Genomic DNA, 27,131 nt, shown 5'->3' with positions numbered 1-27,131 from the left:
GGGTGGGGCAAGTCTGTGATGACAAGTCACCAAAAATCCCACCAATATGAATGGGTGGAAATGCCCAAGGTATGCAAGCATGCATACAAGCACGCACGCGCACGCACGCGCGCACAAACACACACACACACACACACACACACACTGGAATTTACTCCAATTAGACTTTACGTGACTTTGCCCAGCATATAACTGCGATATTACTATTACCACCTCCTCTTTATGACATGAGCACTGGAGTAGAACATAAAAAGACCAAAGGGTAACAGAACAGAATCTCAGAATGTAAATCGGATTTCCCAGGTTAGAAGGAAACCCCTGGAAAGGAAATAATGGAATTTTGTTTGTCAGCTGTGGCCTTTTCACAGAACATAAATTTGGTTATTGGGAGCCATTGGTCAGAGGGATTTCCCTAATAAGAGCCACACCTTTCTGCTTCCTGATGGGGAGTCCAAACTCAGCAACTTACGGGTGGTTGCTGGAGCCATAGGTGGAAGTTTCTCCATCAATAAAAATCCCCTCTTCTATTTCTTCAAATTTATGAACAGCTTGTTAGGAGGACAAATTTGACTGTTACAGCAATCATTTTTGCCCAGAGGAGGCTTAACATTGCGATTTCCATTACAGCTATCAGGTTTCACATCTTATTTCCTCATATTCTTTTCCATTCTAACTTGGTGGCTCTCAGACAGAGCCATAAAGGGATAAAATACCACCCGATCAGCACATAAATCAAGGGCAAGGAGAGTCACCTGGTAAAAGGTGCATTTCCCCCCACGACAATTGAAGGGTTAATTCTGATTTTGCATCAGAATGGATTGTTTTACCCACAGAGTCAGGTGAACGATGACACTGACCCTTTTGTGGAACAAGTCACATTTTCAGGGTCCTTTTCAAAGTGCTCTAGTTATTTTCCTCTTGGTCAGGTTTTGTTTTGACACTTGTATTAAAACAGGACACTGGCAGCAGTTGTTACTTTAGCTTTGTGCACGAAGAATGAAAGCAAAGGTGGTTCTGGCTAGGAAGGGATGGTGGGGTTGTTCCCAAAGAAGGCTGCAAGAACCCCTCCCACTCTGCTTGGCCTTTTGCAGCGTCCCTGTGGACTCTTCCCATCTGCGGGTGGAGTCTACTTCCCCCCCCCTCCAAGGCCACAGCCCCGGTCACTGTTTTGACCAAGAGAATGTAGCAGGATGCGGCACCAGTCACTGTGTGATTACTGGATTTTGGTCTTAGAAGGCCCTGCAGCTTCTGTCCATGCCCGCACCATATAAAAGAGCCCGGCTGAGACAGCTGGATGATGGCAGAACAGCAGAAAGAGGCCACGCCGGTGAGAAATGAGGCCCCAACAGCCAGCACCAAGAGCCCAGACACGGGAGTGGGAGCGAGGCTGTCCTGGATCCTCCGTGGCCCCAATCCTGGTACACGGAGCAGCCTGACTCCACAGTCAACCCCCAGGATTGTTAAGAATTGATAAGACACTGTTAGTTAAAGCTGCTAAGTTTTGGGGTGCCTGGGTGGCTCAGTCAGTTAAGCATCTGCCTTCAGCTCAGGTCATGATCCCATGATTCCAGGCTCTCTGCTCAGCGGGGAATCTGCTTCTCCCTCTGTCCTCCGCCCCCCACCCCATCCCCCGGCTTGTGCGCACTCTGACAAATAAACAAAATCTTAAAAGGAAAAAAAAAAGCTAAGTTTTGGGGTGAGTTGTTATGCACCAATTTTGCCCCTCCCCCCAGCATCGGTTCACCATCACCTGATGAGCAGCTCATCGGGTACCTCAAAGAGCCCCTACTCCCCACTCCCAGGGTCCACGTGACTGGGGCTGTGCAGGTGTACATATGTCCCCCAGGCCTGGCCAGTCAGTGTGTTTCTTCCCCCTCACTGCAGCAATTCGTTCAGGTGACCCAAGTTCATCTGGAGACTCAATCCCAGGACTTCTGCTGGAGCCCTTCCTGCTGGGAACCCGGAGCTCTTCAGGGGCATGAGCCTGTCTGGGAGGACACCGAGCGAGTGGAACCCCGAGCCCGACACACACAGACGGCAGGTCCTGAGGACACATTTTTTTATTCCTTAAGCCAGTTCGTCTTGGCTCTCTTTGCCCCCAGGGGAGTGCTGGCTAATGTAAGACGTTTTCTAATTTCCTCTTATCTTAATAAAAATGAAAAGCACCAGGGAACATAATGTTAACTGCTTTCACCAGAGTTAAGGACAAACAATTACATCACATTTCCAAGTACCCTGAAACTTCTTCCCCAATACTTACCATTTTTATAAATCCATTAATCAAATATGCCAGCATTCTTTTCTCATCCTCAAGAGTGAGTGCACTAAAATCAATAATGGTACATAATTAACATTGAGGTAATAAATATAAGTTTCTAAAGAATATGTAAGAAGTAAGCAATTTAACAGGTCAGAACACTTTGCATTTTCTAGATTTAAAACACTCCCGACAGGCTGTGTCTCTTCTGATAAAAATGTATCATCTAAATGAACATAATTTAAGTGTGTTTCTCATCTCTCTCAAAGATGATGTTTTCAGGACATATTTATTGATAGCAAAGGAGAAGGAAACTTTCCCTTGGAATTTGGACAGCAAGGTCCAACTGCAAATATTTGTATTCCAGAGAAGTTTTGTTCAACATTTCAGGATAGAAAATTTCAAACAAGCAGCAAAGTCGAAAGAATTTTACAACACCCATATACACACCACCAGGATCCCACCATTATCATTTTACTATGTTTGCTTTATCACATAACTACCCGCTTCCCTCTCCATCCATCAATCCAGCTCATTTTGGGGAGGCATCTTAAAGTAAATTATAGATCGCAATTGCCTTTATTTAATAGTAGTATTAATACAAATATAAATAAGACAATGTCACGTCCTTAAGCTTCGACTACACATGTGAAGGCCTATTAATAGTTCCCCAAATTTATTTTTTTTAACAATTTAAGAGCCTAGAGAAAACAGGAGACAAGTTTTGTGTGTTGGTTTGTCCTTTCCATGTCCCTGGCAAAGACTGCATTCCATCCACTAACAAAGCAATGTTCCTTTCATTCTTTGAGATTCCATTTCCCAGCCCCCTCTGTAGTTGGGTACGACCATAGGACAGTTCTGGCCAATGGGATGTGAGCACAAGTGAGGGTGAGCTGCCCAAGTTTCTCGCAGAAAGAAAACCACTATCCTCCAATGCCTGCAGGCTGTACATGGACATGGTAGAGGTAAGCCAGTTTCCCCCAGCAAGACAAGGGCAACACCCCAGAGGAATGGCCGAACAACAAGACAGAAGGAACCTGGATGGTGCTCTACAGCAGAGTGGCCCTACCCCATCTGATCTCACACCTTTAGCAAGAGAGAAATAAACTTTCTATTTTACCGAAGCTAAAACCCGGTATCCTACTAAGGCAAGTGCCTTTCTGATGTGTTTTGTGCCTTTATTTCTATTTTTGTCCAACTAAAAAGCCTATCGGTTGGTTCCATGTACTAGAAAAAGTCTTGATATTTTGATTTTGGTAACTATTCACGAGGCTGACAACACAAGATCATGAAAATAAAGATTCCAAAATTCAGAAGAAAAAAAAAGAAATACAATTCATCTTGCTGATGGTTAAGTTCTAAAACCGTTTTCTCCATTCTTGTAACATTTTCCAATGACTCAAGCTGCTGTGCTTAAAAATTCTGTGGGGACTAAAATTTCAGCCACAAATGAGCAGGAACTGCTTCAAACACAATCAAATGGAAACATGTAACAGAAAAAAACTAGAAAGCAAAGGAGTGATAGTTTGGCCTCTGATCCAGAGGTAAGGCTAACGCACAGGACTGAGCCTCAGGTCTACCAAACACCTAGAGCCCTTCATGTAAGGAAGAAAAGCTATTTCATTTGAATTTCAAGTAATTGGCTAATAACGAGAAAAAATGTAAAGACTATGTTACTGGATGAGTGAACTCATTATTATTGTATCTGCTGCTCTCAAATCTCCAGGAGAGGTGGAGTTTGAGTTCACGCCTTTTCCTCTCAACAGATATCCCTTTGTAAAAACATCTGCCATCTCGGCACGCCTTGGTGGTGTAGTCGATTGAGTGTCTCTTGGTTTCAGCACAGATCACGATCTCAGGGTTGTGGGATCGAGCCCCACATCAGGCTCTGTGCTCAGCGTGGAGTCTGCTTGAAGATTCTCTCCCTCTGCCCCTCCCCCCGACTCGCTCTTGCTTTCTCTCTCTCTCAAATCAATCTTTAAAAAAAAAAAGACCTGCCATTTCATTTTCTCAGGAAGGTTACCCTCAGCCTCTCTCTTCTCCTAGACTAGAATGTCCTCATTAGCAAGAATTTTAATAGACCCCATAAAATAATAGTATCCACAGTGGCAGCTTAATGCAGTAATTCCCCAATGTACTCTTATGTGGTATTAAGACCCAATCCATGTTATGTTTCAGCCTGAAGCGTGGCTTACTTTACAGAGTCATGCATGGTCTTGCACACGTGCAAAAGGGCATTCAGAATCACAGGGTCCTTTGTGGGCTCTTGCTGATGCCTACAAGACATTTAAAGACAACAGTATAAGTTATGTCCACTCACAGCAATGAAGGCATGGGCTGAGTTTCTCCTCTATCACATCTATTTGAGAAATAGCAAATTACCCAGTTGGCATTGAACATGTAATGGGCAATGTTCTGGTTTTACTCTTAATTCTTCCTTCAATAACAAGTTTGCTTTTCTACACATATTATAACTTCTCCTAAAATCATGGTAAATCCTACCAAATCATGGTAAAGCTGCTGCATTTCTAAGCCAGGCAATGGGCAGACCTGATTTTTTTACATTTCTTTCTAAAGCAGTCCACAACCCATTTACAACTGTGTTAAGTGCCAGGCAAAATTGTAATTTGGCTTTTCAAATAATACAGAAGGACAAGGTCTTATAACAAATCTTTATGTAAGTAAAGGAAGTATATTTGTTTCCAAGCATATGGAATTAATATTTCAGGAAGACAACACAAGGAAAGCTTAAAACATTATTCAAGCAACATCTAACTCAATTTTCCAAACCAGGGTTATTTAAGTTCCATCTTAACACACTTTATTTTACCATATCTATATATTTAATATTTAAAGCAACTTTAGGGGCGCCTGGGTGGCTCAGTCAGTTAAGCACTGCCTTCAGCTCAGGTCTTAATCTCAGGGTCCTAAGATCGAGTCCTCCATTGGGCTCCCTGCTAAGCGGGGAGTCTGCTTCTCCCTCTGCCTGCTTCTCTTCCTACTTGTGCTTTCTCTGTCAAATAAATAAAATCTTTAAAAAATAAAGCAACTTTAACTTTTTAAATTTAATTCTGTCCTAAAAAAAATACATGAAAACACCAATTAAACTAGCTGTATATTGAATACACTTTAAATATACAAGTTTCCAAATCAAAATCAAAATCTCTCCTCCACGTGCCACCTAGAATTATTTCCTGTACCACCAACAGTAGGTTGTTTGGGGAAACACAGATTTAGTCAAAAGGAAAGCAACTGAATTTAAAAATCAATCACAAAGGGGCGCCTGGGTGGCTCAGATGGTTAAGCGTCTGCCTTCGGCTCAGGTCATGATCCCAGGGTCCTGGGATCGAGCCCCACATTGGGCTCCTGGCTCAGCGAGGAGCCTGCGTCTCCCTCTGCCTCTCTCCCTGCTCATGCTTTCTCTCTCTCTTTATCTCTGTGTCTCAAATGAATAAATAAAATCTTAAAAAAAAAAGAAAGAAACCCCAACCTTTAAAAAAAAAAAAAAATCAATCACAAATCTAAGGCATTGAAGACGGAAAGCTTTCTAGCTCTGTGACCTTGACAAGTATGACTTTATTTTTATCTTTTAAAATGTTACTCCCTAAGTAGTTCATTAACAGATTGCTCCTTCCAAAAACACATCAGAATACAATGTAGGTGATGGCCAGGCTCCAACTACTACTTATGGCTTTGTCTTCTTAGGCACTAATTACAAACTTTTATCATGACTGCTCCTTGTAATGTGTTTTTCCTCTCCATGTTATTTTAGATGTTAAATGCATACAGATCATTAGGCCTCCAAGGACACAGAGTGATTCTTATCCATATGCTTCACAGGGGCATCGGGAATCCAAGCTTCTGGTGACACCGTGTTACACTTACTTGATAAAAACTTCCATGATGCACTTGCAAACCTCCACCCGCACACTCTCTTTTTGAAACATGTCCAGAAACGGCAAAAATTTTTCCTAAAAACAAAACAAAAAAAACAAAACACTCTCCATGCAATTTACACAAGTTGCTGAAGGGATCTGTTGAGTCACTTTTTCTTTGAAGGTCAGAGCAGAGAAAGAGCTATTCATCTCTCTGAGGCAGGTCAGAGGAGGACCCACCTGAAAGCAGGTTTGTGAAAGCTCGTAGGGTTAAAACCACTGACACACCCCAGGGGTCAGGACTGGGGCCAGTGAACATTTTGGGAACCATCTGGGCAAGCTTCAGATGACCATGGGCTTCTCCAGGTAACAACACACAAGGTGGGCTTCTTTTTTACGACTGTACTGATCAGAGAAAGGAGAGCCAGTTGTTCAGAGTGGCCCCCACAGCCTGACTCTACATTTACTAACTGTGCCACCTAAAAAAAAAAAAAAACAAACAAACAAAACTGTGCCACCTTACTCAAGTTACTCCACCTCCTCCAGCATCAGTTTTCCCAACTGTAAAGTGAGAATTCTAACTGCTCCTACTTCCTAGCGGTGTTGTGAAAATGGTACGAGGCAACGCATGCAAAGTTCCAGCGCGGTGCTTGGGGTATGGAGAATCTCCAAAAAATAAGAGGTTCTATTTTTAAAATAAACAAGAAACAAACAGTTCCGTGAGTGTACATGAATGGAAACCCAAAGAGGGAGGCGTGACAGGGAAGAGAATCCTCTAGATTTGTACTTGCCCAGGGCAATGCAGCCAGTGTGAAGGGGCATCGTGGGGTATTTTAAAATGTGAGGGACACATAACAAAAATTTCAACTGTCAGACAATGAGACAACAATTAGTTCGACGTACTCCAGAGTTTCAACGTTAGACTGTATGTGTGATAAAAAGCAAGTGTCCTGTGAAAATCAGTGTGGAAGAGAACACCCAGTCTGACTCCCAGGTTTGAGAAGCTGTGTGCTGTTCAAGAGGGGCACACATTCCATGAGCGAGTCATGAAAGAAAGAAAGATAATATTTTTCTCTCCGTCTGGGTACTCATTTTTCGAACGCTGATTAAGTTGTTATGCCATAAATACTGAAGTTGTTTAGACCTAACTACTTTCTAAAGGGAACTGTTAAGTATTTCTTTTGGCTTCGGACACCATGAAAACATGACCGAGACACTAAGTGAACCTCTGACTGAGACACAAATTTCCAAAGGTAATTAAGGAATGCTACTTACCACTGAGAAAAGAACGGAGAAATCGTGGAAGTGGGCAATCACTTTCTTAATTATTGAATGAAGCTGCAAAACCGAACAGAAAACACATCATTAATAAAACTTGGATATATTTTTTCAAGATTTTATTTCTAAGTAATCTCTACATCCAACGCGGGGCTCAAACTCACAACCCCGAGATCCAGCCAGGCATTCCAAAAGTTGGATATTTCTAAAAGGCAACCTTCTTTCATAATTTGAAATTACAATTACAATAAGGGAAAGCTGGGTGACTTGGGAACGGGAGATTACTGGGGGTTAAGGTTAGGCCCTGTCTCAGTCTGAGTTTGCCCATTTTACTCTGTAGTCTTGGGGAAGCCACTTCCCAGCCTCATCTTCCTCCTCTGTAAAATGGAAAGCAAAGCACTACCTGGCTCACTGTGAGGGTTAAACGGGATGGTTCGTGTAACGTGCTTACAGCAGTGTAGTGCCTTTCCTTGGAAAGCTGTCTATTATAAAGTCAGCTATGAATATTCAAGGGGGGGCAAACAGCTTCGTCAAAGGGCCACAGAGCCATTACAACTACTCAGCACGGCTACTGCAGCTCAAAAGCAGCCAGAGAGAGCATGTAAGCAAATGGGCATGGCTGGATCCAATATAACTTTATTCACAATAACAGGTGGTGGGCTGCATTACATTTGGTCTATGGGTCATACTTGGCACACCCCTGTTCCAGCCCATCATGGCCCTGTGTTTTTTGACGACTTCTGTGGAGAAGCAATAAACAGAGTTTGCTGGTGGAGTCAAAGGCCACATCATTACCCAAGGATGATGGCACAGTCTCTAAGGTCAGCTCCAGATACTCACGTACTGATGTCTACCCCCCACCACCCTGAGATACACACAGTCCTGTTGACAGGGAGAACCACAGAGGTGTTTTTCCTAAGGAAAATATAAACCTCCGCCCCCGGTTACTGTCCAGAAGAGAAAATTTACTGACAGGTACTTTTGTTTACACTAAAAACACTGCTGTTGAAATCATTTGTTTAAATCGCTTAAGACGGGGCTCCTGGGTGGCTCAGTCGTTGAGTGTCTGCCTTGGGCTCAGGTCATGATCACAGGGTCCTGGGATCCAGCCCCGCATCGGGCTCCCTGCTCCGCGTGAAGCCTGCTTCTCCCTCTCCCACTCCCCCTGCTTGTGTTCCCTCTCTCGCTGTGTCTCTCTCTGTCAAATAAAATCTTTAAAAAAATAAAAAAATTAAAAAAAATAAATCGCTTAAGACAAGGGGCTCACAACTCATATGGGTGGCTATCCAGAATGCAGGCTGACCCCTGGGGTACCTTTCATAAATTGCTTCTAGATATGACAGAATTGTATAATGTAATTATTCCTCTCTCTCTTAGGAACGGACTGCATTAAAATTATGTTAAACTCTTCAATTAAATGGGTCCCTAGGAGTCAAGGTCTTACTAACTATTCCTCAACAAAAATTCTAATGCATCTCAGTCTTCATATGCACCCAAGATCTTGCCGACCCACAAGGGTATGACCCATCTCCTTTACACGGTTCATTTACTCAGTGATGCTTACCAAGAGCCTGTTGTGCAAGACTATCACCCCGAGAAAAATGTCAGGTATTCAGTGCCTATTCAATAAATTCTAATGATGAACTATTTTAATTAGCAAATGGTGAAAACACTCTTACCAAAATGTTAGAATTCTAACCTTCTTACAAGAACATGTAATTAATTTTCTTCTACTAAGTGAAGCTAAAAATTGATTGCAATAAGCACCAGAACGTCATGTTATTAAATAAAAAATAAAATCTTAATTAGGTTGAAAGTTACTTGACAGTAAATGAACCTTCGCTGGATTCTGTATTGGAGGAGGAAAAAATCTGCTATCAAGGACATTGGACTGTGGAGGAGACAATAAGGTATTAATGTTAAATTCTCTAGAGTCGATAATCAAACTGGTTATATGGAGAATGTCCTTGTTCTTAGGAAATATTCATTGAATTCTTCAGAGGCAAAGTAGATGATGTATGCAACTGTTTCTTCCTCAAAGAAGCCAGAAAAAAATTTACACACATATAGTGCATATGTGTACATATGATAATGATAAAGCAAACATGGAAAATGTTCACAGTTGGTGAATCTGACTAAAAAATAATGGGAGTTCAGGGGCGCCTGGGTGGCTCAGTCAGTTAAACATCTGCCTTTGGCTCAGGTCATGATCCCAGGGTCCTGGGATCCGCATCGGTCTCCCTGCTCCGCGGGAAGCCTGCTTCTCCCTCTCCCACTCCCCCTACTTGTGTTCCTTGTCTCTCCCTGTCAAATAAATAAATAAAATCTTTAAAAAATAATCATAATAATGGGAGTTCTCTGAACTATTCTTTCTATTTTCCAATAAGCTTAACTACTTCCAAATAATAGTTTAACTGGAAAACACAGGCCCCTTACTTACTGGTGCCAAGCAACTGTGCCAGGGCATCTCATATCATATCTCATGCAATCCTCATAGCCACTCTGAGTGTAGGACTATTAGCCCCATTTTACAAGTGAGAAAACTGAGGCACAACAAGGTTAAGTAGTGGAGTGAAGGGCAGATGGCGATGATATGGCAGAGCTAGGATTTGAACCCAGGATTATCTGACTTTACAGCCTGACCCATGCAACACGCCTATGTGATTCAACAGAGTACAATTCCTAACAGTGTGGAAATCAGGAAAGCAAAGCTGTTACCTGAGGGTAGGAGTCTTCAAATGCACGATCTGGAGTCATGTGCTTGATGACATCAGCCAGAACAGTATTCACCTCTCGTTTCTAAGGGGGGGGGGATAAACCTGTGTTAGACACTGAAAGGCAGTCACTGACCACTTTTCTGGGGGAAAGGACTAACATTTTCAGAACATACCACATACTTTCCAGGAAACAGTTTCAAATCTTCTGCTGGAAATAATATTAAGGGAGAACTCCCACCTATATCATAGCCCTGAAGGTAACTACTTCTGCACCAGGTCAGGACTAAAACATTGTTCTCAAAGGTTCTGGGGTGTTACACTATCCCCGCTGCTTTCCCTGAGTGCTGTTAAAATCAGCCGTGCCACTCTGTCCCTGCCTGTCCCAGGCCGCTCCCCTGGCGCTGGCGGATGGCACAGTGCGGCCTTGTGGGAAGTGCGCGGACTCAGCCCCTACAAGCTGAGTGACCTCGATGCCCACCTTGGCTTTTGTCATCTCTATCAGGGGGTCAACCAACCACGGCCCAAATCCAGCCCTGGGCCTGTTTTTATACAGCCCACGAGATAAAAATGATTTTTACGTTCAAACCAGAAGAATAATATTTCATGACAAAAATATGAGATTCAAATTTCAGTGTGCATCAAGTTTACTGGAACACACAGCTGTACTCACTCATATATTGTCTGTAGCTGCTCACATGCTGCAATGATAGAGTTGGATACTTGTGGCAGAGATCGTATGGACCACAACACATCAAATATTTACTGTCTGGCTCACCACAGAAAAGCTATGCTGACCCCTGGTCCTTATAACAGGAAGAACGAAGCCTCCTGGCAAGGTCTCTCTGAAGCTGCATAGCTCACAGGTAAGGCGCCTGGTATTTGATATTTGTTATCTAAATAGTTGCCATTATGTTTACTCTCTTGCCTAATGCTCATTAAACTCCCTGGCACCGACATGTTTATCCCCCATTTTAGAGATGAGGAAGTGGAGCTCAGAGAAGTTACATGACTTAGCTAGGGTCACACAGCTTAAAAAAAAAAAAAAACTGACAATGGCACTGAAAGGAACCAGAGCTCCTTGGAGAAACAGCTGATGCTGATTAACATAACATAATAAAATAAAATTAAAAAAAAAAAGAAGAACTATGCCAGGGAGCCTACAACATCTCATAAGAGAAAGCAAGGAAGGCATCAAAGACTACGGAGAACATGTCAGAAGGACTCAGGAGCCAACCTGAAAAGCCATCCACTGGACAAAGAAGGGACAAATGAGCGTCAGTAAGAATGATGTAATTCAAGTATATTTAAATCCATGTGCTCCTAAAGACACCAACAACTACTACTCACTGGTCACCTTTGGGGATGCTGAGGAATCAAGCCTCATTCTAAAACTAGTAAGGGAAAGGAAACAAACCAGCAGCATCCCTGCCTTTTCTGCACAAGCTGTACCTCAGGGTAACCAAACACCCGACGTGAAAAGTTTCTCTTTCTACAAGTATCCCAGCTAATGAACAGAGAAGAGTTGATTGTAATTCCAGGTATCACCATTTTGCAGCCCCTGAGAAACAGTGAGATGCAACGAGCTTCGGTGGCTGCCCACGTTATAGAGAGACAGCCTGATACTGTGAGCTTCCCAGGAGAAGCGCCCAACCACCACCCACAGTGCCAGAAACTCTAATCTGAAGCTGATGAAGTCTCTAGAACTAACTGCTGATTGGCAGGATATATTGACAGCAAAAGAACACCATCACCAGATGCAACTAGCTGGTCTAGACTGGGAAACTCTACAGGACAAAGATCCCAATTTCTTCAACAAATAAATCACAGATGGGGGGGGAGGGAAGGGAAGGGAAGAAGGGGGGGAAAGAGAGAGAATTTACAGTTTAAAAGAACCCTAAGAAGTCTACGGCAATGTACAGGCTTTATTTTAATCCCAGCTGAACAATAAACTAAAAAAAATTGCAAGACAACTGGGGACATCTGATCATTGATTTTTAAGGATATTAAAAGCAGTATTTTTTTTTTTTAGTTAAGATAGTCAGGATTTGGTTTCAGAAAAGGGAATCTTATATTTTACATATATGTGCTGAGAACTGGCAGGTGAAGACACGGTGTTTGAGATTTGCTTCAGAATAACCCAGGGGTGGAGAGAAGGGGTAAAGATCTAAATGAAACAAGATCTGTCATGAGTTGATCATTTCTGGGTGATGAGTTCAAGGAATATCATGTCTGAAGTTTCCAAAATAAAGCATAAAACCAAAATTGGACCAAAGAAACAAAATCAACAGAGCAGCACTTACATAATGCTTAAAACAAGGCCAAAACCAATTTAAAGGCCCGAATGGTGGCTGCCTTCAACTTCCAACGGTTGGGGACTGTGACTGAGAGCACAGTTCAGGGGGCTTCGGGGAGTTATTCCCTGCTTCTATGGACCATGATCACATGGATGTACTTCCTCAAGATTCATTAGGTAGCAAACTTACAATACATGCATTTTTCTGCATATATGCTATACTTCGGTTTTTAAAAGCTGATGAAAATTTGGATTCTGGCAACAGGATTTGAACCCAGGTGTGCCTGCTTCTAAAATCTGTTACTTGGCAAGCCCAGTTATTTCCCAAACTAAGATTCCAGTATGGGCACAGGAAAAGAAGTGCCTCTGCTTAGAAAAAAAATTACACACAAGTCAAATATGTGGAAATGGTACTGAATGGACCCCCCAGGGAGAGTCACAATGCGCTTTAGCAAGTAAGCATCTTAAGGTTTCCGATGGTGAAAAAAACTGCTTCCCTTGGTATAAGGGAGCATTTCCCCAATTTACACGTGAGTATGGAATACTTTTGTTACAATGTACATATTCAGGGGTGCCTGGGTGGCTCAGTCCTTAAGCATCTGCCTTCGGCTCAGGTCATGACCCCAGGGTCCTGGGATCAAGCCCCTGCATCCGGCTCCCTGCTCCGCGGGAAGCCTGCTTCTCGCTCTCCCACTCCCCCTGCTGTGTTCCCCCTCTGGCTGTCTCTCTCTCTGTCAAATAAATAAAAATAAAATCTTTAAAAAAAAATGCACATATTCATGCTCTACCACAGTGTAACATAAAGGATGTGATTTTTATAAATTAAGGACAATTACCATTGTAAAATGCCTAAATGCCTCAGCTAGCCTCGTTCATTATTATAAACATGAATAAAAACATAACTCTTCCAGAAACAATACCGCAGGCCACACATACCGTGAAATGCTTGCAAGTGTACTCCACCCACACTTCGGCACAGTTAATGTAGTCCTGCAGAGAAAAAGCAAAAATGGCTTGACGATAAGAACACCCGGAGGGGCCTTATGGTAAAAGCTCATCACGTACAAACCCCTTCAAGAGCTCTGACAATTAAAAGAGGTAAGTGATAGGAATTTCAAGACTGGTTGGTTCATCTACAGAAAAGTCTAGCCCACCGATATATTTTACCCTAAGAAGCAAGTTATAGAAATACAGAAGTTGCATGAAACTAACTAACATTCCAGAATTGCTACTTGGGCCAAGATAGAATCTGGGAAGAACTGAAAGGCAGTGGAGATAAAAGTCATGAGTCCGGGCCACACCTCAGCAGAGACATTGATGGTGGATCTGGTTGAAGACCAGAATTAGGGGCGCCTGGGTGGCTCAGTCATTAAGTGTCTGCCTTCAGCTCAGGTCATGATCCCGGAGTCCTGGGATCAATCCCCGCATCGGGCTCCCTGCTCAGTGGGAAGCCTGCTTTTCCCTCTCCCACTCCCCCTGCTTGTGTTCCCTCTTTCACTGTCTCTCTGTCAAATAAATAAATAAAATCTTAAAAAAAAAAATGAAGACCAGAATTAAATGTGATTTTTGCACGTTCTGAGAAAAAAAAAACAAACGGGCTTCCTACCTTTAAAAAATAAACCATTTTTCTGATAGAGGGGTGATGTGTATGTTGTAAAAAGGCTAAGAAAACACTGAAGATTTCAAGTAAGAAATTACGTGTTAGATTCAAGTAGGGGGGAGGGCCCACAGAGAGCCCATGGGATGGTCATGGAAATGGCAGTGAACAGCTAGGTACGGCTGCGTGCCCCAGAAGACACTCAAGGTGGGGAAACCAAGCGCTTGAGCGTGTCTCTTCTGTTCCTACACTTTAAGGGAAAGAAAGAAGAAATGAAGAAGGAAGAAAATAGTTATCTCGTTCACAAAAGAAAAGCCAGGAACATCGGAAGGTCGGACTGGAAAGCGAAGGCTGTGTGAAGTTCAAGACTGAAGAAAACCATCAATGTGGCCTTTTGATGCAAGGTTGCTTGGAAGCACTCACACAAAGGCATCAGAGGCCCGGGGACTGGACTTTACACATGCTAAATAAGCTGTTCAGTTAGCCAATCACAGTTAAGTTAAACAGTTTAGTTTATGAAGTTTAGTGACGGTTTTGCTAAACTTAACCTAGGTATTTGATTTGGTAAACAAGTCTCTGGTATTTCTAAATTAGGCCAGTATTCGCAATATACTATTGTAAGTGCGGTGACTGGAAAGGGGTTTATAACCGAACTCACTCTAATATTTCCTTCTTGGTAAATGATTGTGTCAAATGTTACGTACCCTTATTGAGTTATTTGCTGGGTTTTGGACTAGATGTTTGCGTCCAAAATGCCTGTGTTGAAAATCCCAGCCCCTCAGTGTGCTGGCATTAGGAGGTGGTTTTGGGAGGTGATAGGGTCATGAGGGCAGAACCCTCATGAATGGGATTAGTGCCCTGATAAAAGAGACCCCAGAGAGCCCACTCTCCCTCTCTGCCAAGGGAGGAGGAAAAGCTGGCTGTCTGCAAATCCAGAAGAGGGCCCTCACCGGAATCTGACCAGGCTGTCACCCTGATTTCAAACTTGCAAACCCCAGAACTGCAAGAAATAAATTTGTTGTCTGTAAGCCCCCTGGTCTGTGCTGTTCTGTTATAGCAGCTGAACTAAGACATGCTGCTAGCAGGAGAGGAACGGTGTGCGGTGTGAAGTCTGCCCAGCCGGTCCTTCAGCCAAAGGCAGTCAGTACCATTTACCTAGTGGCAGCCGCAAAACTTGCTGGCGTGCTGCCGACAAGGATGGTGAGATGGGCAACCCAAACCTCCAGCACTATGGTGCTACACACCTTTGGCACCTAACACTGGCTGGTCCATCTTTCCTAGACTCCCCGACCTGAAGTTGGGGGAGAATGAGGCCCCAGCTGTCTCTGCTCAGGGAACAACAGTTCAAGGGACAACAGTTGGAATTCCCTTCTGCTAATTACAGTTTTGACTTCTGATCTTCCATTTAGGAATATCTTACTCAGTTGTTACTTTCAAATCCAAGTACTATAGACAGTTGTACTTTGGATGCTGTTTACAAAGCCAGAGGCCTTTTAAAGTTTCAAATATTTATAATTTTACACTTTTAGTAAATCCTGAAGCCTCAAGAATTAGACATAATTAGGATACAAAAACCAAATAAATATATCTTTAGAGCTATCAATTCTCCACTATAGGTTAGCAAAAACAATTAAAAGAAGTATTATTTCTAAAAAAAAAAAAAAAAAAACCCAGACATATGATTAGTCAAAAGATAATTTTTTTTAAAGGAAAGAACATACTGCAGAACTTGGACAAAAGGCAGGCACAGTCGATCTAAGGTCTGAATAGTCACCCACCTGTGGATTCTTCAACTTAGTGATGACTTTCCAAGCTTCATTGAGAATCTGGAGTCGATCGCCCTCAGGAGGGTCAGCCAAGGCCAAGTTTAACCCCAATGAGCGAAAAAGGAGATGCTAAGGAAAACAGTGAACCATTACAATACTGGGGATTTTAAATCGGAGCACCTTGAGGCTTAGAGGAGAAGGCTCTAACACTGAGCTCATCTCAGGGCTCATCCTCCAATGATCTTCCTGAAGTTCTACCTCAGGCCTACATGCAAGTCCGACTGAGCTGCTCAGAACAAAGCCAGCTCCGTGTACCGCTCTGATTGGTGGGCCCTAACATTCTGCTGGACAGAGCTTTTCATAAATAATGAGTGAAGATACATTTTTAAAGATGGGGGACTGAGCCTTTCCTAAATACTTCACAGTGAGCTAATTCGATAGATTTAGGACTCGTTGGCAGCAATGACACGTGCCTAACAATCCCAATCACGAACTCATCTTCTATCGTGTTCTTCAGAGACAGAGCCTTCGCCTGTTTTCCTGCTGGCCCGGGCTGCTCCCCCCACTGCCCCACCCCGGCCAAGGACTGTCTCCCTCGACAGCTCTCAGGTAAACAGTGCCTATCTGTTCTCCCACAAGAGCCTACCTTAGGGAAACCTGACTCATCACACTCTTTAATCATGCCAATGAAATCCATGGACCTCGTGGCGATGAACTCGGCCCGGAAAGCTGACATCACAGAATTCAACAGCAAGGCGCTGTAAGACACACGACCCACATCAGCAGAGCTGCCCCTTAATGAAAGCCACTTTAATTTTAAGTATGTACGTTGCTGGGAAGGAGGAATTGAGAACTCTTTAATGGTAAAGTTGGAAAAAAATTTTAAAAGGCTGGCGTGAAAAGGCAACCTCTAGAGAACAACACGATGTTTTATACACATTTGGAACTCGGTAAATGTTGAATTGACTGGATGAATGGGTAGCTGGCTGGCTGGCCGGATTGATGGACAGCAAGCAATCAAATCCATTTAAACAGATGTAAACTGAGCCTTTGTTGGCCGGTGCACTAATAAAACTAAACATTAAGTCACAATATTGATCCAAACTGCAAATATATAAAATACATATCTCCACCTCTTACAAAAAGCACTGTTCTAGGACCTAGGGGACACAGTGACTTAGGGACATCTACCACGGAAGGGAGAGCAGAGAGGAAACCTCATATGCTTGGAAGACAGGAAAACGGAGTTTATTTTGACCCTACCACTTACCACAGCCCCATGGGGAAAGGACTATTACTAAACCCATTTTACAGATGAGGAGCCTGAGGCATAGAGAGGTCAAGTAGGTGACCCCAGTTCACAAAGCTAAGAAAGAGTGGAGCCAGGAATCAGAAGCCAGGAGACTGGACTCAACTTTCCTGCCCTCTGTTGTCATCCTGTCGCTCTGCTGATCCTCTCGCCCACGTGAGCATGCCAAGCTCAAAAAAAAAAAAAAAAAAAAAAATCAACCAGCTCCACTTCCAAACCCATGTTTTTTAAATTTTAAAATACTGGGGCACCTGGGTGGCTCAGTCTGTTGGGCGTCCAACTCTTGACCTCGGCTCAGGTCTTGACCTCAGGGTTGTGAGTTCAAGCGCCACATTGATCTCCATGCTTACTTAAAAAAAAATTTTTTTTAAATAAATTAAAAAAATAAAATACTTACTTGTTTCCTAGTTTCTTGCATCTATCCATCATCTCAGTTAGCAGAGTCTAAAATTAAAAATAATTATAATGAAAACCATCAGGTTGGAGAATCTAAAACAACATTTCTCACAAAGGAATCTCCAAAGTAATACTCTCACGTAAATGGAGCCACATGCCCATTTCTGTTAACTCTCAGTTCCTGGCCAAGATGGGGAGTCAGGGGTGGGGATGGGGGGTGGAATTCACCTTTATGGCATTTGATATAACAGAGAAGAGCTCAGGCCCTGGCACCAGGCATACTTGGGTTCAAATCCAGTCTCACCAACTATGAGACCTTGGGCCGGTCACCTGACTTCGTGAAGCCTGGGTTTCCTCACCCTTTGGCATAGGATGCAAGTGGTACCATCCCCTGTGCAGTGTTACTACAGGATGGTGAGGTACCTGCTGCGTTCCAGGCACCAATGAGAATGGCAGTTACTTTACTCCCCACCTCTCCCACGATACCCCCGCATTCCTCATTTCACTGAGAATTTGCTAGTGCCCACCGTGCACAGTGAGATGCACTTCGCATGCGTCATCTCGCCTCTCACGCCATCCATGAGGCAGGCTCTCCCACTACGCAGGAGAAACTGAGCCATGAAACAGTGATGTGTTTGGACCAAAGTGACACAGTGAGCTACTGCGGGCCAGACGTGACCCAGGCCATCTGGCATCAAAGGCTACACTCTTCATCACATTTCCTCCCAACGAGTTTTGAAGCCTATGTTTTCCGCGAAAGGAAGTAAATATTTTACTCGCTGGAACACCGTTAATGGCTTTAGAGCTATCTTAAGACAATTACGTATTTCTAAAAGAGCTCCTGTTTTTTGTTGCTGTTGTTGTTGTTGTTGTTGTTGTTGTTTTTCACAAAAATCAATGGAAGAGGTATCCTTTAGGTCAGTGGTTTGGGGAAGATTTTGAATGGCACAGACGAGGTCAACCCTGAGACTGAAGAGCCACTAACAGCAACCTGGACACTGAGAGCTCGCCGGGCACCAGGATAAGCACTTGCCTTTTCTTGTTGGCTCTTCACAGCAGTCTTCGGAGGCCCGCCTGTTATCCCCACGTCACAGAAGCGAAAGTCAAAGCTCAGAAGCGTTAAGCTGCTTCCCAGTAAGTGGTGGAAATGAGATTCGCAGGAATCTGGCCCCCCGTGGTCTTTAGTGCAATTATACCCCTTCGGGCTGTGTCCTAGGTGTTGCCTGAATAATTAAGGTGAAAGCTGACTGTGGAGATACTGCCCATACCCCAGAATCCCAACTTCATTCAGATTTCTACCTCTGCCCTACAAACATCAGGGTGGGGCCTGTTACAGACTGAATAAGGTCCGCTCCCAATTTGTATGATGAAGCCCTAATGCCCAATGTGACTGACTGCGTTTGGAGATAGGACTTTTAGAGATGTAATCAGTGAGAAGTGAGGTCCTAAGTGTGGGGCCCTAATCCAATGGGACTGAGGTCTTTATAAGAAAAGAAAGAGAGGGGTGCCTGGGGGGTTCAGTCAGTTAAGCATCTGCCTTCAGCTCAAGTCACGATCCTGGGGTCCTAGATAAAGCCCTGCGTCGGGCTCCCTGCTTCTTGTCCCTCTGCCTCTGCCCCTCCCCTCCCCCTGCTCATGCTCACTCTCTCTCCAGCTCTCGGGCTCTCTCTCTCTCAAATAAATAAGTAAAATCTTAAAAAAAAAAAAAAAGAAGAAGAAGAGGAGAGACCAGGAACACACAGGCACAGAGAGACCATGTGAGGACACAGTGAGAAGATAAGCCTCACCAGAAACCAACCCTCCCTGCCAGCACCTTGATCTTGGACTTCTAGCCTCCAGAACTGTGAGAAAATAAATTTTTGTTGTTCAAGCCCTCCAGTCTATTATGGCAACCTGCTATGGTCTGAATGGCCCCCTAACTCCCAAGGTGATGATATTAAGAGGTGATCAGGTCATGAGGGTGGAGCTCTCGTGAGTGGGATTAATACCCTTATAAAAGGGGCCCAAGAAAACTCGCTTGTGCCACGTGAAGACGCAGCGAAGACAGACGTCTACGGACAGGAAGTAAGCTTTCACCAGACACCAGATCTGCTCTTATCTTGATCTTGTACTTCCCAGCTCCAGAACTGGACGAAATCAATACCTGGTATTGATAAGCCACCCGGTTTGTGGCATTTTGTTTTAACAGCCAGAACGGACGAAGACACAGCCTGAGCAAATTAACACAGGTCCAAACTGATCACAGTGACCCCATTCCCTTTGCTAGTGTGGGATTTAGACAATGGGCACATGACCCATTTCTAGCTGCTGGAATAGGAGTTCTGAGAAAAGGTTTCCTTGTTCTTAAACAGGAACCCAAGGAATTGTAGATTCTTCATCTTTCTGCCTCTGGATGCTGCCAGGTTTCAGTGTGATGCCTGGAATGGCTACAGCCACTTTGCTACCTGAGGATGACAGAGGAGAGATGGACAGAACCTGCCTGGACCATAGCCTGCACTTGCTGTGTGAGAAAAGACACTGAATTATTTTGGTAGGGCCAATTAGGTGTTTGTTCCTTATAGTCAGCATCCCAACTGAAAATAAAACTGCCAGTATCACAAATGGTTTCCCTAATCCACTCATGGGGTATTTATACTTGAAAAGTCATTCCTGAAGGCCAATATCAAAGTGGTTTCTGGAAAAGATTGAGAAAGAGATATCCTGTAGGAGTGTCACACCAACACTGCCCAACATGCAAAAGTAATCACTCATTCAATACCTACTTATGGAGCAACTTTAAGGCACTAAGCACTATCCTAGGCCCTGGGAACAGGGCAGTGAGAAAATCAAACAGAAAACCATGCCCTTATGTGGCTTATTCTCTCTCTTACACACACACACACACACACACACAAAAAAATGAGAGCTCTTGGCCTACCACTTCTGAAAAAAGTTGGTAAATGCCAACATATGGACAAAACATTCTGGCCATTAAGACAAATGCTTAAAAATTTCCTTCACAGGAGATGAATGCATTAAAAATGTATCCAAATATGTAACTTAAAAAAAAAAAAAAAAAGCTCGGTCATCATATAGGAATATAGGAAGTACCCGTAAGTGTCCAGGGAGCCACATGATATGGATCCCAGGCACATCTGTTAGAGGTCAGAATTTTTTTTTCTGAGAAGTAACAGGATCGATTACCTTTGGCAAGAACGAGATAAACAACAGTTCAAACCAGACTGAGACCGAAACAAGCCTGTTGGCTGGGATGAACTAGGAAAATGTGCAGCTTAGCATATTAGCTTGTATACACACATCAGAACTTGAAGGTGCAAGAGACTTGGACAGCCCCTACGTCTCATTTATCTATTTATTTGTTTTTCACAAAAACTACGGGCTCCATGCTCAGCGCGGAGTCTGCTTGAGGTTCTCTCTCTTTCTCCATCTGCCCCTCCCTCTCCCCACCCTCTAATAAACCTTTAAAAAACATAAAATAAAAAATAAAATAAAAACTGTAAAAATAAGAAATGCTTATTACGGAAAAAATGCTCAAACACTACCGCCGTGCGGTTAAGCAAAATGCAAATGCCTTCCCTCCCAACTCCTGCTTCCTAGTGATCACCAGTGTCAACATTTTCATGTTTCTTTTTAGGCCTTTGTTTATACCTTGTGAATATATAGCTTTTATTATAAAAGTCCAGTTTGGGTTTTTTTGTCTTACAAAAATGAACAGTCATATACATTTTGGGGCACAACTTGCCGTTTTAACTCAAGAATCCAGCATGGGCTTCACTCTTCCCGTGTAACTACACACACGCATCTGCCTCATTCTTTTTAATGGCTGAGGAATCCCTACCATGCATATAACATTACTGTTCAGATTGCTCCTGATAGATTTTTAAGCCTTTTTTATTTTGAGCGAATTAGACTCATAAAAGATTATAAAAATAATAGAGAAGGTCCTGGGTACCAGTCACCTGGCTCCCCCCAATGGTGACATCTTATTTAACTCGAGTGTGTTATCAAAGCAAGGAAAGTGATGTTGGGATAATACAATTAATTAGAATATTTCACCAGGTTTTCCATTCACACTTTACTACGGGGGAAGGGTATGTCTTTGTGACATTTCACTAACATATATGGATGTCTATAACCACCACCGTATTTAACTACTGGATCTTTAAGGTTATCTCCAGATGAGGGTTATTTACGTACTTCAAAAGTATAGGTAAAACTAAAGAAGTTGAGCTGATACCTCACTTCTGCTTTCTAAACTGAGATGGACTCATATGCAGCTCCCAGATTTGTATTCCTGCTTTTACTACATAACCTTCCAATCAGTGTTTACAAGTACTGCTTCATAAAACAAACAAAACAGAGAATTAAGTGATATGTGTATCATATTTTCCTTATTTTTCTAAATGAAGCAAACACGTAAAGGGTGGGCAAAATCATATGCCCCTTCCCTCCAGTCCAGACTTGATATGCTCAAGTCTCAAAGAAAATATTTCAATGTGAATAAAAAGAAATCCTATACTCCAGGAATTAAAAGGAGAAATTTTTAAATTTTTCATCATTTCTCTTTCACTGGGAACTTTTTTTTCCTAATTCAAAAGAACGAAAATGATACACCTATACGCATCAGAGGGATTCAGCAATGGCTAAGGCTAGTTTAGACTGGCACTACCAGCCTCACATTTTAGAATATTTATTTATTTATTTATTTTAAAGACTTTATTTATTTATTTTAAAGATTTTATTTATTTATTTAAGAGAGAGAGATAGTGAGAGCACGAGCTGGGGGAGATGGACAGACAGACTCCCCGCTGAGTAGGGAGCCCGATGTGGGGCTCCATCCCAGGACCTGGGGATCATGACCTGAGCCAAAGTCAGACGCTTAACTGACTGAGCCACCCAGGTGCCCCACATTTTAGAATAAAGTGCAATTTATAGTTTGCCCATTAGGTAACAGTCCCATGAGTCGATTTGTTAGTCCCTCCTTAAGTGTAACCAGTAACAAGAGTTATCCAGAAAGAAAGAGTTGAGGAGTTTAGAGAACACATCTGCTGGGTTCAGAGTTACGGCCAACATGGCTACATGGCTTTGACTCTTTCCAGTTGTGTGACCTTAGCAAGTTGTGAGCCTCAGGTGCCTCATCTATAAAATGAGGATGACAATGATACCTAGCCTAGGGAAGCTGAAAATGAAGTAAGGTGGCCCAACTAAAGGAACTAAAACAGGGCTTGGTCCCCAGTGAGCCTCAGAAAGAGGTGACTGTGTGAAGGGCTCTAAAGCTTAGCATCCTCCTCCCTCCTCCATTCATCACACCCAACAAACCCAACGCTGAACACTTCCTGACATGACTGAGGGTCAGAGAACTTCCTTAACAACAGGTATTCGTTTTAACGTTAAGTGAGGGAAAAGCACCATAAAATTATGCATACAAAAATCCTCATCTATAAAATAAAAATACAGAGCTAAAGCCAGAGTGGACAGAGAAATATTAATACGGAAACCTATCAAAATGTTAATACAGCAGGATTTTAGGTGGCTGTTTTTCGCCTTTTTACTTTTCTGTCTTTTCTAAATATGAATACATTTTTTTAATTTGTTTATTTTAAAGAGAAGGAGGGAGAGAGCAAGAGAGACTGAGCATGTGAGCGGGGAGAGGGAGAGGGAGAACCCCAAGCAGACTCCCCACCGAGCACAGAGCCCAGTGGGGGCGATCCCAGGACCCCAAGATCATGACCTGAGCTGAAATCAAGAGTCGGATGCTCAACCCACTGAGCCACCCAAGCGCTCCTCCATATGTATTTTTATTAATAAATGTTTTCTGATTAGGAAATTCTCTCCTATCCATTCTGTCTCATTTTTTTGCCACAGCTACCAACCCTTCTCCTTTTTCTGATCTGTCTGGTCTGCTTCTGCCAGTTTGATCTTCAAGTACCGCTTGTTTCAAATCATTCTCCTGATCAAAAATCTCCAAGAGCTGCCTAATCTCCACCACGTTATGTTCAACAACCTCTGCAAACCAGCCTAATTTCTCACTCTTCTCCAGTAAGGCTGGTCTCCTTATTATGCCTCTTACTTGCCTCAGTCCCTTCCCTTGGCCCGCCCTCCCCCCCACCCCACCTCTGCTTATTTCCTGATTTTCAAGTCGGCCCAGACCCCATCTGCTTCAGTGAGTCCAAACATAAGGATGGCAGCCGCCCCCTTTGCCTGGTGCCCCCATCCCTTGGCCACGCACAGATGGGCACTATCATAGTCACTCCATGACAGCCCTTCAAGGAAGCTTCTTTTATTAGCCCCATTTTACAGCGGGTAAAAGACGTCAAGTAGCCCAAGGCAACACAGCCATAGTCTGAACCCAGGTCTGCCCAACTGCCCACCCCAGCCTCTACTGGTGCACCTGCCTCTTCACTCATCCAACATTTACAACCTGCACCTCTCGGGTTTAGTGAAGACCACATGGGATTCCCTGTCAGACGAGACTCACCACTCATGTCCAGGACCAGGCCTTTTTCCTTCTACACCTTCCATGCCACCCCCAATGAACGAAAAGCTGCTGAAATGCTGAGAAGCTTACCAAGGGATTTGTTTTCACCACCCAAAACCAGATCTTGTGAAATGTTACTTTTCTCCTGTGCAGGATGTGCCTGAAATTCGGGCCATAAATCCATTTTTTACTTACTATCATTTTATTTTAGTTGTATAAGGGGGAAAGAAAAAAATCCTGTCTTCAAACAACAACAAAAAAGCCTTTCTGAATAATCACTCCCTGATTTTTTTTTCCTGGGGATTTGGGATTTCAATTTCAATCTGAAATTTCATATGACATATTCGTAGCTGAAGGCTTTTCTCCTTTCCCCCCATCTTGCTTGCCTGTCCTATATATTACCAGCGGCCGTAGCCAGACAGACAATCCCCTGCTTTGGAGGCACAGCCTAACTCCCCAAGTGACACATCCCAGCCACTCGGAGAGTTTTTAGGCATCAGACACACGCATTTTCAACACCACCTTCTACCCGGACATTGATTCTTCTGCATTTTGAAAATGATTAACATTTTTTTAATGAGACGTTGCAAGTTCCTTATTTAAGTGCCCCAAGAATCAGAGTTTATTATTATTCAGGTGACCTAATTTTTTTAATCACTTCTTCTGGCTCTGTAATGATTTCCTAGAGTTTTACTCCCCGGGAAACCTCTATTCCCAGCTTCTGCCATCCTTTGAGATTACTGGTGCTTAAAATAAAAGGAAGAATGCCTTATGACAGGTACCTTTTGTTTTAATCCAATTTGGCCTTTTGTTAAGGAGAAAAAAACCTAAGTGTTCCCATTTTCAAACACGTCAATCCTGCTCCTGTTTCAGTCACTCAGCTGAACAGGTCGGGAGGCTCTCTTTCTACACTCAGGCTTGTGCCCCCCTCTCCTGAAGGCCTTTCAAACAATCTTCCATTCATACTGACTTGATTTAAAATCAACTTAATGGTTAAAAAAAAAAAAGTCACCTGAAATATAAGATGCTCCTATTTTTCCCCTCATACTTTAGGATTTGGGAAAATTAAAATGTAAGGAAAGCAGCACATTTGGTTGGAAAGTTAGAAGGCACCGGTAGGCCAAGAAACTAAGTTAAGATGATGCAAAATCTCACCTTCCAGTGATATTTTGACATACCTCCTCCCCAGTTCTCGCATGCAGATATAAAAATCATGTTTGCAATCCCGACAACACAACAAACGCCCCAGTACTATGTGTGGGGCACTCCACCAAGCAACGCAAATGGATCATCCTATGCCACCCGTGTAAAAAAAAAAAAAACAAGAATTAAAGCTCCATTTCACAGATGAAGAAAAAAAGGCTCAGAGTGGTTAGAGACTTGGCTGTGCCTCTGTCCTGACAGCTGTAAGCAATGGATCTGGGAATCAAACCCAGGCATTCCGACTCCAGGGCCCACACTTGAACACTAGGCCATGCTACCACTGAGGACACACAGAGCAAGGTGTATAACCTCCTTTTGTGACTCACCAATTATTGTGAGCACCCTTAGGTCCATATGCACATCGTGGTCCTCCATCATTGTAAGTGGGCCCTGTCACATTTCACTGAATCTATATGGATTCCACAATCTACCCAATCCCCTCGTGATGGCTGTTTCTGATGCTGGGCCAGCCCGAACAACCCACACATCTGTATGTACAGGTGCGTGCCTGCATCTTTATGCACTTGTCCAATTATGTCTACGTGATTTTTTTTTAAGATTTTATTTATTTGAGAGAGAGAGCACATGAGCAGGGGCAGAGGGAGAAGCAGCCCCCCCCCCCCCCGCAGAACGAGAAGCCCGACGTGGGGCTCAATCCCAACACCCCGGGATCATGACCTGAGCTGAAGGCAGACGCTCCACCGACTGAGCCACCCAGGTGCCCCTCTACATGATATTCTTAAAAGTGGGAGTGCTTAATCAAAGTCAGGTCCTTTTTTCTCTTTCTTTAGGGTGTCAATATGTTTACAGCCTCTGTGAAAAGGCAGGTGTACCTGAATTTTGCTCTGCACTATGCATCCTTGTTTTGTAGCAAGACCCCTTTCCTTCCTCCCCAAAGGATAAATTCTGAACCATCTGTTGAAGAAGCTTCATCCATCATGGTGGTTATTATGCGAACTGGAACTGATGTTCTACTTCTCAGTCTTGGGTAAGAAAAAAATATTTCTGCTATGATTCCGACTGTATTTTAATTCCTAACAATACTTCAATTAGACAAAAAAAAAAAAAAAAGAGGGTTTAGTCAGTTAAGTGTCTCCCTTCAGGTCAGGTCATGATCTCAGGGTCCTAGGATTGAGCCCAGCACTGGGGCTCCCTGCTCAGCCAGGAGTCTGCTTCTCCCTCTCCCTCCCCCTGCTTATTCTCTCTCTCTCTCAAATAATAAAATCTTAGAAAAAAAAAAACAGAAAAAAATCTTATCAACGCAATCACACACCTGAGTTTCACTTTCCCTCTGTAAAATAAGGAAACTATTATCTGCTCTACCGACTTCCTGGATTATCACAAACACGAGAGGGGGTCATGAAGGTTAGTGAAGAGGTGATGAAACCCACTGGCCCTGGAGCCACACTGCACAGTGCATGCCCAGTCACCACCACCTTCGAGCTCCGCGACCTGTCAGAGGTGTCTGTCCGCCCTGGCTGAGCGTCCCTCCAGCACTGGTAACAAAACAATCTAGGAGAAGCACAGTGCACAGCACCGGCCACCACAGTGAGCCCTGTGGATCGGGTGGCTAGCAGCAGTATGGTTGTCGCTGTTACGGAAAACCCTGTTGACGTGACCGGGCACATAGATGGAGAGGTCATTACGACACTATATGGAAGAGCAGGGAGCCCCAGCAATTCTCCTCCGTGTGAACTTCACGCTGATGCCACACGGCAGTTACCTCGGGGGCATGGTAGGAGATGCACTGGAAGATCCAGTCCATAGCAGGCGAGTACAAGGGCAGGTAGGACAACAGCTCCACTCCCTGGACCACCAGCTGGTTCTGAACCGTATCCCCATGAATCTAGAGGAGACCGAATAAACACTCAGAAAAGGAAGGGAATAATAATAAACGAAGAGCATGTAACTCGCAGACTGTGCAGACTTGTAAGCATTTGGATGGCCCCGAGAGAAATAGCC

At 43.5% G+C, this 27,131-nt stretch overlaps 1 protein-coding gene across 2 annotated transcripts in view; it reads right to left on the bottom strand.

Moving 5' to 3' along the window:
• VPS35L (VPS35 endosomal protein sorting factor like) overlaps positions 1-27,131 on the bottom strand; it is a 115,023-nt gene that overhangs the window by 39,005 nt on the left and 48,887 nt on the right. For both annotated transcript variants that reach the window (XM_028091667.2, XM_028091668.1), the window contains 10 exons: positions 26,893-27,015; positions 17,490-17,536; positions 16,430-16,541; positions 15,796-15,912; positions 13,357-13,410; positions 10,129-10,209; positions 7,408-7,470; positions 6,143-6,228; positions 4,453-4,533; positions 2,261-2,324 (listed from right to left, as the gene is read on the bottom strand). In XM_028091667.2, coding sequence (XP_027947468.1) covers positions 2,261-2,324; positions 4,453-4,533; positions 6,143-6,228; positions 7,408-7,470; positions 10,129-10,209; positions 13,357-13,410; positions 15,796-15,912; positions 16,430-16,541; positions 17,490-17,536; positions 26,893-27,015 — 828 coding nt within the window. The remainder of the gene's footprint in view (positions 1-2,260; positions 2,325-4,452; positions 4,534-6,142; positions 6,229-7,407; positions 7,471-10,128; positions 10,210-13,356; positions 13,411-15,795; positions 15,913-16,429; positions 16,542-17,489; positions 17,537-26,892; positions 27,016-27,131) is intronic.

This window comes from Eumetopias jubatus, unplaced genomic scaffold (genome assembly GCF_037043125.1).
Source record: "Eumetopias jubatus isolate StellerSeaLion01/CBP00866 unplaced genomic scaffold, mEumJub1_p1.0 scaffold_12, whole genome shotgun sequence".
NCBI classification, from domain to species: Eukaryota; Metazoa; Chordata; class Mammalia; order Carnivora; family Otariidae; genus Eumetopias; species Eumetopias jubatus.
This window is presented reverse-complemented; position numbering and strand designations above follow the sequence as displayed.